At 52.6% G+C, this 12,491-nt stretch overlaps 1 protein-coding gene across 2 annotated transcripts in view; it reads right to left on the reverse strand.

Moving 5' to 3' along the window:
- The window catches only part of HUNK (hormonally up-regulated Neu-associated kinase), a 108,321-nt gene that overhangs the window by 56,626 nt on the left and 39,204 nt on the right, over window positions 1-12,491 (reverse strand). For both annotated transcript variants that reach the window (XM_051859488.3, XM_051859489.3), the window contains exon 2: window positions 7,636-7,928. In XM_051859488.3, coding sequence (XP_051715448.3) covers window positions 7,636-7,928 — 293 coding nt within the window. The remainder of the gene's footprint in view (window positions 1-7,635; window positions 7,929-12,491) is intronic.

Genomic DNA, 12,491 nt, shown 5'->3' on the forward strand with positions numbered 1-12,491 from the left:
GCTTACTCGCTCTCACTCTCACTCTCTCTCTCTTTCTCCCTTTTTTTCTGTAATTCCAACTTTGAAATGGATGAATAAGTCTTTAAAAAAAAAAACAACAACAAAGAATAATAAGGCATCCATTTGGAGCTGGTGTTGTGGTGCAGTAGGTTAATATACTAACTGCAATGCCAGCATCTCTTAGGAGCACCGCTTTGAGTCCTGGCTGTTCCACTTCCAATCCAGCTCCCTGCTAATGTGCCCTGGGAAAGCAGCAGAAGATGGCCCAAGTGCTTGGGTCCCTGCATAAATGTGGGAGACCCGGCTGGAATTCCAGGCTCCCAGCTTCGGCTTGGCCCAGCCCTGGCCATTGCAACCATCTGGGGAGTGAAGCAGCGGATGGAAGATCTCTCTCGCTCACTTGTTCACTCTCTAACTCTCTTTCTGCCTTTCAAGTAAATAAATAAATCTTTAAAAAACAATAATAATGAGGCATCCATATTGGTTCATCCAGGGTCACAGATGTACCACACTCATACAAGGTAGTGTTAATAGGGGTTCCAGCTGGGGAAGTGGCGGTGTCAGAAAATATTTTTGAAATAAACAATGGAACAAACAGTGTGTGGGGTGGCGAAGGTACGTGGGAACTGTAGTTTTTGTGCAATCTTTCTGTAAATTTGAAGCTGCTAACAAAGTATCAATGTATCTTGTCTCGAGTATCTTGTCCCATTCCTAAGGACATCAATGCTTGCAAGGTTACAGCTACAACCAAGTGGTCCACTCTGCTCCCAGCATCCTCAGCTACCTGAAATCCAAGACCTGAGTCCACCAAGCACAGTGGACTGTCCAGACCCTCCGCTCTGCTACTCATCCATGACCAAAGAGGCCACAAAATGGAGAGGCAGCCTCTTGGATAATAAAGGAAAAGTGAGTTTATGCAGAAGGTTTCCATCTCCGTGTTCTGTCATCCAGAAAACTGGCTCCATCGAGAAAAGCTCCTGTGGTCCACCTGAAAAGTGGGTGTGGACTCCAGCTCGTCCCAAATGCGCACCTGACGGTGGGGGGAGGGGCACACTACTGGCCACGCCCACAGGGCAGAGAGGAAGTAGAAGGAGCTCCCTGGTCTTGCGGTCTCTGTAGCAGGTGCACTGGGCGATCTGTGCTAACTCGAGAACAAAAGGAAAGGGGAGGCAAGTGGGCCCTGGGTGGATGGGGAAAACCAGCAAGGTGACAGGTGGCCCGAGATGGGGGATTTTCGAGGAGGGGGCTGGGGAAGGGAATGGGGTGTCTGGGAGCAAAGGGAAACTCCAAGGCACCAAGGAGGGGAAGCCGCTGTTGAGGCTCCGTAGCACAGCATGCCAAGAAGAGGGGTGCACAGGCACGGAGGCCTTCCAGAGCCGGCTCTGCTAACAGGGGCTGCAGGGAGCAACGCCCACAGGGAGACGGGCCCACTCCAGGGAAGACTGCTCCCCACAGGCATCACCAGAGCACAAGCCCTTTGTTCCAGGTTCTTTCAGGAGAACAAGCGCAAACAGGCCTCTGCTGACAATAAAGCTCCCCTGGCCTTTCATCTGGGAGGCTGGGAGCCCGGCCATGGTGACGGTGACGGTGACGGTGACGGTGACATGGTGACAGTGACATCCAGGCACTGACCCTCCCCGATGGAAGGCGTGAGGGAGGAGCCTGCTGCTGTAACAGGACAACCCAGGTAGGGCTGGAGGAGCAGATGGGAGCCCAGAGCTGTGCTGGAGTGGGGATGTGTGTGTGTATGTGTGTGTGCACCGAGATGTGTGACTCCCGTGGGCTTGTGTGTACACACTGCACTGTGAACCCCACTCACGTGAGTGTGTGCATGTACGTGGGGGAGATCTGTGTGCACTGAGTATGTGCCCATGCACCCACCCATCTGCCGTGTGTCTGAGTGCACGCTTGAGTGAACGGGTGCACCCCTGAGAGGAAGGGGAAAACTGCAGGACTGGGTGAGGAATCGGGAGATAAGCAATCATCCCGGGAGAGGCAGCCCTCCAGGGCAGGAGAAGAGAGAAGGGCCCAGGGAGGGAAGGCGGAATTCAGGAACAAGTCTGGGGGAGAAAGCTTCCCTGGTGGCCACAGGCTGGGCTGTAGCAACAAGGCAAGAGTGAAGCACCCAACGCCCGTGGCCGTGGGCACTCGGTGGCGAGGAGGCGTTCTCTTGGTTAGGTCTCATCATCAAAAGCACCGTGCAAGACCAAACGCTCCGCTCTTCTTTGATTTAGTTAGAGTACGGGCAGGTTGGTAAGATGCAAGAAAAAAAAAATCCTTAACCACGCGTCTGAGTGCCTTATTGAAATGCGATCTTTACTGAGTTCTCATCATGTCCCAGAAACAAATTCAACTTATAAAAATGAAAGGGGTACTCAATAAAAAGATGCGCTTGATGCACTGTGACCTGAAAAATGAACCAACTGGCACCAAGTCCACAAAGAAGCGCCCCTGAAGTGGTCCAAGAGGTACCTTGGGACTGGCTACTAGAAAGCTTCCATCCCGGTGCAAACTCTGACATAGCTGAATTCATTCATTCAGCCAAGTCCTACCGGGCAGCCCCCTGGGCCAGGCACTGGGCTGAGCTGTGGCCTGTGCAGAATGCAAGTAAGTGATCCTGTGAGAAGGGCTCACTAGGCTAATCCTCCGTCTTGCGGCGCCGGCACACCAGGTTCTAGTCCCGGTCGGGGCGCCGGATTCTGTCCCGGTTGCCCCTCTTCCAGGCCAGCTCTCTGCTGTGGCCCGGGAATACAGTGGAGGATGGCCCAAGTGCTTGGGCTCTGCACCCACATGGGAGACCAGGAGAAGCACCTGGCTCCTGCCATCGGATCAGCGTGGTGCGCCGGCCACAGTGCAAAGGAAGACCTTTCTCTCTGTCTCTCTCTCTCACTGTCCACTCTGCCTGTCAAAAATTAAAAAAATAAAAACAAACAAACAAAAAAAAAAACAAAATAGAGAGTGCTCTGGGAGTCTTGGACCCCCACAAGGCCCAGCCTAGAGGGCTCCCTGGAGAAGGCAAGCTTGGAGCTAAGATCTGGAGACTAAGGATTGAGCCTGGCAAAGAGAGCAAGCGCAGCACAGGCAGGGACACCCGCGTGGCCCTGAACTTCCACTTCCCCTGGATGAAATGCACGAGTGTCTACAGTGATGGCGTGTCCATTAGACACAGAAGTAAATGAACGAGCCGGACTCCAATCCTCCCACAGACTCGGTCATTACCAGGTGAACATGAACTTGATGCTTACCCAGCATCTGGGGTCTGAGCACGTTTCATGGATTGATTTACCTAACCCTCGCAACAACCAGGGGAAGTGGGTAATCCCTGCTTCCTACGGTGTGGACATGGAAAGGCAGGAAGGAAAGCTGGAGGAAGAGCCGACGTGTAGCCACAGGTGTGTGCCTTTGGGGTCACCGCCGCTGACCTCCGTGCCTCCAACCCACGGAGCCACTGGGCTACATTCCCAATCACACACTTCTTTTAAAAAACCCAATTAAACACAAAGCCTACGACACAGCCAGCACCTCTTCTAGTTCTGCGCTGGCCGTCAGAGGCCATGGGACCCCAAAATAGCGCCAAGCAGTGAGCAGAAGCCATACCTCTCTCCCCTTCTGCCTCTCCAGGAAGAACTTCTGACTCCCACAGGCCCGCAGGTGGTGCCTGCTTCTTGTCAGGAGCCAGAGAACAAAGAAGGGTCCCTCCCCTCCACCGAATTCCTCCTGAGCGGGGACTCCCAGGCCTCCAGGGGCAGTGGTTGCTGCTTCCTTTGATCTCATTCTCCTGTCCCAAAGCCCCCTCCCCCCCACAGGGTGGGGGGGTTTCCTAGGTGTACTCCCCCTGCTGTGTTTCATCTGCACAGTATGGTACTCTAAATGAATCTCAACCCACGGGATTCCTGTGAGCAGTCCACAGTCCCTGCATCCCAGGCAGACGCCTGAAATCCTGCTGGACGAGCAGGGACGGGACCCTAACTCCTGGGATTCTAACTGTTGAATTTCTCAGGCAATCCCAAAAGGGAGCACAGAAAAAGCTGACCACGTTCTGCCCTTGCAAAGATGTACAGCCCTGGCATCAACGTTGTGGCACAGCGGGCCAAGCAGCAGCTGCCTATGATGCCTGCATCCCCTATGGGCGCTGGATGGAGTCCGGGCTGCTCCGCTTCCAATCCAGCTCCCTGCTAATGCGCCTGGGAAAGCAGTGGAGGATGGCTCAGCAAACAACAGGTCACCGGCTCAACCTCTCAGCCTCCGATGTCCATGTGCGTGCAGCAGCAGGTGCGTGCAGGTGATTTTCAGAGAGAAAAGCACAGAAATGCTCCTGAATCTAGTTATCTGCATTTCCAATCTTCTCTATGAAGGATGCAAGCCCTCGCCACGACTGGATTATGAATCTATTTCTAAGGAAAGAGAGCAAAACGTAGAAAGCTGGGGATCCGAGAGAAAAAGCATCTGTCTCTGCTATAAAAACATTATTAAATTCATTCCTTTGACATTCTGACAGTAATTGCATGGAGAGCGATTGGATTTTGTGAAGATTGCTTTAAAAGGGTTGTTGAAAATTTCCTGAGGGAGAGACCAGCATGCCACCCGCAGCTCTCCCTCGGTTTCCCTCTGTTGTCCTCGGGATGCTGAGTGGCTGACGGCACAAAACCCTGATGCGAACACACAAGTCCCACGGAAAGCTCTGGCCCCCTGCAGTTCCCCTGTTCTGGAGCCCACTGTGGGAGCTGGAACTCCCAGCCAATTCACCCCTGAGGTCTCTGCCTTTGTCTTGGCTTTTTTTTTTTTTTTTTTTTTTTGACAGGCAGAGTGGACAGTGAGAGAGAGAGAGAGAGACAGAGAGAGAGGTCTTCCTTTTTGCCGTTGGTTCACCTTCCAATGGCTGCCGTGGCCAGCGCGCTGCGGCCAGCACACCGCGCTGATCCGATGGCAGGAGCCAGGTACTTCTCCTGGTCTCCCATGGGGTGCAGGGCCCAAGCACTTGGGCCATCCTCCACTGCACTCCCTGGCCACAGCAGAGAGCTGGCCTGGAAGAGGGGCAACCGGGACAGAATCCGGTGCCCCGACCGGGACTAGAACCCGGTGTGCCGGCGCCGCAAGGCGGAGGATTAGCCTAGTGAGCCGCGGCGCCGGCCTTGTCTTGGCTTCATAATTAACAAAGATGGAGCCAGGCACCCCTGATAGCCGGCATCTTCTTAATACTGGCAGAGCTGTGACAGCGCAGGCTACGCAAGGGTACGGCTGGGACAGAGCCACAAACAGGGCAACTCACCTAGAATCTCTGAACGGACCCTTCCCTGTTGATCTAAACCCTTTGTACCAGCGAGGCGCTATCTCATGGCAACACGTGAAGCAGGGTCTCAGTGGAGCCCGGCTGGGGCTGGCGCCAGGGAAGCCCTGAGCCCAGGTCCACCCTGTAGGACAGGTGGAGCAGTCCACGGTGCCAGCCCCATAGCGGGGAGGCAGCGTTGCATCAAAGAAGGGGCTGGAGCCGCTTTCTCCACCAATCAGAATGTGAGCGGCTTTCAGTCAAAAAAAAGGCACCCCTGGGCCTCGAATCTTTGGAATCTGTTTCCCCTGCAGGTCACATGCCACTCCTGAGAGTGGAAAGTCCCCAAGAGAAGTAAAAACACACGTTCACACAAAAGCTTGCACATAGCAGACTTACACACGAGAGCCAAGGGATGCAATCAACCCCAAGGTCTGTCAGTGGAGATCAGCCGGGGCGGGCCGTCGGCACTGACATATGCTACAGTACGGACGAACCAGAAGAACACCGTGCTGAGGGGAAGAAGCCCACGGCCAAGGACCCGGCACTTCTGGTAGGATTCCACAAGTACACAACATCCACAGTGAGCAAACCCACAGAGAGGGAAGACAGGAAGCAGTCACCGGAGGCAGGCGGGAGGGGGAGAGGGAGAGTGATTGCTAGTGCCGACAGGGCCTTTCTCCACTGGGCAGTAAAAATCTGCCAAGTCACAGGGTGCAGATGGTTGTACAACTCTGTGAATACACAAAAGTCACCCCTGGATCGTACGCTTTTAAATGGTGACTTTCATAGTAGGTGAACTGTATCTCAGGACATTTCAACTTTCATGTGTGTATACATACCTGTACATAGACAGCATGTACACATACCATGTGTTTCTGCCTTGGTCTTGCCTTTCTAAATGAGAACACATGGAGCCGGCACTGTGGCGTAGCAGGTAAAGCCACCGCCTGCAGCGCCAGCACCCATTAGGTTGCCGGTTTGAGTCCCTGCTGCTCCACTTCCCATCCAGCTCCCTGGAAATGTGCCTAGAAAAGCAGAGGAAGATGGCCCAAGTGCTTGGGTCCCTGCACCCACATAGGAGACCAGGAAGAAGCTCCCGGCTCCTGGCTTTGGACTGGCCCAGCTCTGGCCATGAGGCCATTTGGGGAGGGAACCAGCAGATGGAAGATGTCTCTACCTCTCTCTCTCTTAACTCTTTCAAATAAGTAAATCAATCTTTTTTTTTAACAAGAGAACCTATTAAAAATGAATTTTAACTTTTTCAACCCAGGGTAATCACTGACTATAGTTCCATGAAGGAAAAACCATACATTCATGGCTGAAGCCCAATTTTTGTGGGAGAAAAGTTTACTTCCATACAGCGCTAAAAGTAGGAGCCTGTGACCCATGGCTACATGACTCAGAATGTTATTTCCACTCACTTTTTAAAAAAATATTTATTTACTTACTTATTTGAAAGGCAGAGTAACAGAGAGGGAGAGAGCAAGAGGGAGTACTTGCACCCACTGGTTCACTCTCCCAGTGTCTGCAAAGGCCAGGCTGGTCCAGGAACCAGGAACTCTATCCAGGTCTCCCTTGTGGGTGCAGGGGCCCGAGCACTTGGGCCACCTTCTGCTGCTTCCCCAGGCCATTAGCAGGAGGCTGGATTGGAAGTGGAGCAGCCGGGGCTTGAAACAGGGCTGTCTGTGACACTGCCCACTGCGCCACAACACCAGCCCTCCATTCGCCCTCTGAGGGAACAACAGGCTGCTATAAACAAGTTGGCTTTCATAATTATTTTCAGAGTTGCTTTGACTTCTGGGGAACACGCCTCCGCTTTGAGGGCAAGATCACAATTCCAATGGTGATTCCGTTCAACTGGAGCAAACAGCCACTGAGCTGCTACCGTATGGCAAGCAGAGAGAATGAAAGCCCCACCCCTAGCACCAGCAGAAAAACAGCCTCACGTCACCTGAACACTCAACACTTCTCTTAGGCACCCAACCAACAGGTCTCACAAAACAGCAAGAAGGAAAAATAGCACTTAATAGTTGCACGGAACTTATTACACAAACGCTGTTCCAAGCTCTTGGACTCTTAGGAACACCTGCAGAAGGGTTATTAGTCCCATTTTACAGATCAATAGACTGGGGATCACAGAAGTCACCAAGGTCACACAGCTGTTAAAGGGCACACTCAGGACTCCAGCCCAGGAACCCTGGCTTCAGGCCCTCCCCATGAACCGCCACACCGGCACTGCCCCACCACAAAACAATTCCCTGCAACAGTGTGCAAGGATTGTATCACAGGCTGCAACGACCCAGTCTTGCTGGAACCATGCACTCAGCACAGGCTCGGCCACCTGTGACCACGTGGCAGCCCCTCACCTGTGCACCACCCCAGCCCGGTGCAGGTGCTCCACGGCAGAGATGAGCTGCCGGATGTATCTGCGTGCCTCGGACTCCTCCAGCCGCTTCTTCTCGTAAATCTTGTGCATCAGGTTGCCGCCAGGACACAGCTCCATGACCAGGTAGTAGCTGTTCTCCGTCTCTAAGATATCCAGCAGCTGCGTGATGTTGGGGTGGCGGATCATCTGCTGGATCTGGCCCTCGCGCCGCAGGTTCTTGGTGACGTAGGTGTCCTTTTTGGCTCTCTTCTTGTCGATGACCTTTATGGCCACCTACGGAGAAAGCAGAGCCGTGGCCGTTATCAGCTGGTACAGGCAAAGGTTACTCCCCGAGTCCTCGCAGGGACCCTGGGAAAATTCCAAGCTGCTTCTCTGAGCCAGGAGAACAGCAAAATGGAAAACAGCATCAAGGAGAGAAAAAGGAAGGGAGGGAGGGAGGGAGGGAGGGAGAGAGGGAGGGAAGGAAGAAGGGGAGGGGAGGGAAGGAAGGAAGGGGGGAGGGAAGGAGGGAGGGGGGCGGGAAGGGGGAGGGGGAGGGAAGGAGGGAGGGAGGGGGCGGGAGGGTAGAGGAAAGGAGGGAGGGAGGGGAATGAGGGGGAGAAAGGGAGGGAAGGAAGGAAGGAGAGAGGGAGGGAGGGGGAGGGGGAGGGAAGGGGGGAGGGAGGGAGGGGGAGGGAAGGGGGAGGGAGGGAGGGAGGGAGGAAGGAAACTGGAATGCCAGGGAAAGTCAAAAGACTCAATTATTAAAGGAGAGGATGGGATGGACTTCAGCAACTCGCATTGGTGGTTAAGCCTGGGAGGCCTGGAGGGCTGAGGCCAGGCCAATCTCAACTCCTACAGGGCAGCGGGCAGGGGTGAGGTGCTGGTCTCCTCCAGCAAAGGACTCTCCCTGCTCACTCTCAGGGCCCAGCGCCAGGTCTGGACCCCTCCACTCCCCCAAACCATCCCCCACCTTCAGGTCACGGCTAGGGAGTGGGAAGGGCACTACCCAAAGACACTCCCCTAGCTTTGCCATTGCCCTTTCTCTGCCCGGCACAGGCCCTGGGGCCCGGTCTGGAGTTGACCTCCTCCTCTGGGCAACCGCTGGGCCCTGCTGCTGTCAGGACCCAGACCCTGCACTGCTGCTGGGTGGCATCTCAGCTGCCCACAGGCAGCTCCTCCTGGGTCCTCTCCCCAAAGCCAAATCGACTTGTCCTAGAAGGCGGGGAGCAGGAGGTGGGGGCAGGGCAGAGAAAGGAAGCAGGAGGGAGCAAGGGAAGGCAAGAGGGTCTTATCTACCCATATCTGCACCCCTCACCTGTAGGGGCTCTAAGACATTCCACTGGTTTCACCTGTTCTTTCTTATTGCTTCGCTCCCTCGCTAAGGTGAGCAGCCAAGGCCAGCGGTCAGCCCCTCCCCCCGCATTTCCTTCCCTTGTTCCCATACAAGCATTCTGGGGCAGTCCTGCACGCAGCCCCGAGGTCTGCAAGGAGACAAGAGCATCCCAGGGACACCTTATAAACGATCTACCAAGTCACTGGTGCAGGAAAAAGACGCTTCTGTGTATTTCCCTTTTTGTAATTGGGTTTTGTAACTGCTTCTCAGTGCAGTCTACATATTAGTACAGAGGCACTGACACACAGATAAATAAAATAACAATTGATATAGATAAGATGCATATTTGCAAGGAGAGGCTCAACTGTTATTTTTTGGACACTGTTCACAATTCTTTAAATGTGCAGCGTAGTAACTAACGCTAACAATAACATACCGCATACTTGAAAATTGCTAGAGAGTAGATCTTAAATATTCTCACCACACACTCAAAATCACAGCTGTGTGAGGTGACAGATGTCAATCAGCTTGCTTCTGGGAACCACCCCCAACACAGATATACATATCAAAACACCATGTAAATTTCTCTGTCAAGTAAAAATCAATAAAGCTGAAATAAGTACTTTGAAGGAAATAAAGGACAAAAAGTATAAAGCGAAGGCAAATTTTCAAAGAAGGAAAAGAGAAAGAGAGGAAGAAAGAAGGAGGAAGGGAAGGAAGGGAGAGAGGGAAAGAAAGACGGCCTGGCCACCTCCAGCCTCGGCCATCGCACCAATGCCCTCCAACTCTTCTCCCTGCGGATTCACTGCTGCCCCCAGGAGCCCTCCTGCGGCTTCTCCACCAGTGCCTCCCCCAAAACACACACCACGGTCCAGCCCAGACTCCCAGCTCCTCTCCGGGTTCTCCTGCCACCTCCCTCCCCCACCCAGGTCCCCCAGTCCTGCAGTGGCTGCACCAAGTGCCACCTCCCTCCCACAGGTGCCTCCGCCCCTCCCCACGCACGAGCAGACGACACAGCACCTGCGTTAAGACTTAAGGCACTCACTGCTTAATGTAGGGACCCCCTGCCCTGTGCCACACACAGTATTTTATAAACAGTAAGTGACCCATAGGTGACAGACAGATGGAACCATCAAAGCAAAACTAGCTGTCAACAGCTTATCTGTCATCTCTTCTCAAAAGAGTCTTGTAAGAGGGAATTGCTGGCCCCCAGTCCAAAGATGCAAACACCACTCAATGGCCAGGGACAATCATTCAGGGGCCGTGTGTGCCACGCAGCTGGGATGTATCACTGGTCAACTAGGGCCGATACCCTCAGCCACAGAACTTAAAGTCACACTCTGCCGCTGCTTTGGCCCCAGTGAGCTCATCATATGCTAGACTAACAGCTTTATAAACTGCATTTGTTCTTGACAGCCCTCCAAAATCACACCACACACACACACACACATACACACGTCGCCAAAGAGTTCATGGAAATGCATATTAGGATATAAAAACTAGGCATGCGATTCAAAATTTTTGCACCAAAATAAACATCTCTTCGTTCAATTTTCCATGAACTTTCTGTGACGCCCCCTCTGCATATCCCTCTTCTTGAGAGTACAGGGAAACAGGGTGTTGAAAAGCACAATTAAGTCTTGTCTCTGCTTAACCCGGTGTTGCAACTCTAAAAATTACACCCTTGGGCAACCAGCTCTCAAAAGTACAATAAGTAAACAACAGTCAAAAAGCCTGGCAGTCAGGCAATCAGCTTGTTTTTTAACAGAGCACACAATCATTGTCAGGATCATGTATTTAGCTCCTTAACTGCCTCTACTGGACTGCCTAATGGTCGGCCAAAGATAGCAAACCCTTGTCCCAGGATTGTGTCAATATGACTTTATTTGGGAAAAGGCGACATAGTGGATTGTGAGATGAGATTAACCTGGACTATCTGTGCCCACCCTAAATGTGCTCCCCAGTGTCCCTTACAAAATAGGGGCAGAGGGAGATTCCACACAACACAGAGGAGAAGGCCATGGGAAGGAGGAAGCAGAGGCCCGAGCGCAGGGGCCACAAGCCAAGGGATGCCAGAAGCCAGCAAAAGCCACAGGGAAGCAAGCAAGGATGGCTGGACCCCCAGAGGGAGCTCAGCCAAATCAGAATGCTTTAAGGGCTGATTCTGAGGTCAGAGTGCTATTTAAAGCAATTGTCATTCTATGAGTCTGCTGTGTGGACTGCTTCCATGTTGGAGCATTCACTCCTTTATAATTCTATTACTATTGCCAGACACTTAATCCTATTCATATGATCACTTTAACACTTAATCCTATTCATATGATCACTTTAACACCTAAGATGGTATTTTTACCACCCAGCTTATGGGGATTTGGGGTCCCATGACAAGTTTTAAACTATACCCTTAGAAGCAAGTCCATAAAAATGTATGCAGAACTATACAGCTTTACAGTTATAAACTTCATACACTTCATAGCTACAACTTTAAGAACATAGTGAAATCTTCCCACCGTGCCCACCCTCCCACCCATACTCGGCCCAAATGCTTGGGCCCCTGCACCCACATGGGAAACCCAGATGGAGTCCTGAGTTCCTGTTTGGCCTCACCCAGCCCTAATGAGGAGTTGCAGCCAGAGAAATGAACTCGTGGGTGGAAGATCCATCTCTCTTCTTTCCTTCTCCCTCTCTAACTCTGTCTCTCCCTCGGTCACTCTACCTTTCAAATAAATAAGCAAATACATACATCTTAAAAAGACGAAGAGTAAAAGAGAATACACCATCAAATGGCAGTGAAATCAGCAAGCTGGGGGTGCTCCAGACAACAGAAGGGAAACCCCAGTGGCTGCCACTGGGCCTCACTGATTCTACTGAGGCCTTCCCAGCCCACTCTGGGGTGTGTGTGTGTGTGTGTGTGTGTGCATGTGTGTGCATGTGTGTATATTCTGGGGGTAAAAAACAAGACTCCAGCTCGTCAGCACATCCAAGCTGCAAAGACCCCCAACATTTTACAAAGGAACCCATTTCCAGAGATTTCCAACAAGACTCACAGCAAGGCCTGGCAGTGTGGCAGCTGCAAGGGATTACTCAGCACTCATGAAGTAATGGCCTGTCTCACAAAATACCAACACTGCTCTCGCCCCTCTTCTGTGTCCAAAACTAACAAAGCCTACCAGGGATGCATAAAATTAGCAAAGCAACTTTCTAATAAACAGCTAAGTTCATGAGAAAGAACTGCAAATCCTGCAGGTCAAAGAAGGGAGCAGATCCAAATTCACCAGGCAGCAGCAGTGGCAGGGGGTGTGGTAGCGGTGGATTAAGCTGCCGCTTAGGAAGTCTACATCCCACACCTGGAGTGCTGGCTGGAGTCCTGGCTGCTCCGCTTCCAATCCAGCTTCCTGCCCATGTGCCTGTGAGGCAGCAGAGACGGCTCAAGTGCGTGAGTACCTACCACCCACCTGAGTGGAGTTCCCAGCTCCTGGCTTTTCTGCGTAGCCCAGCCCTGGCTGTTGTGGGCATCTGGA

Source organism: Oryctolagus cuniculus, chromosome 4 (genome assembly GCF_051225735.1).
Source record: "Oryctolagus cuniculus isolate XC-2025 breed Fujian yellow rabbit chromosome 4, ASM5122573v1, whole genome shotgun sequence".
Lineage (NCBI taxonomy): Eukaryota > Metazoa > Chordata > Mammalia > Lagomorpha > Leporidae > Oryctolagus > Oryctolagus cuniculus.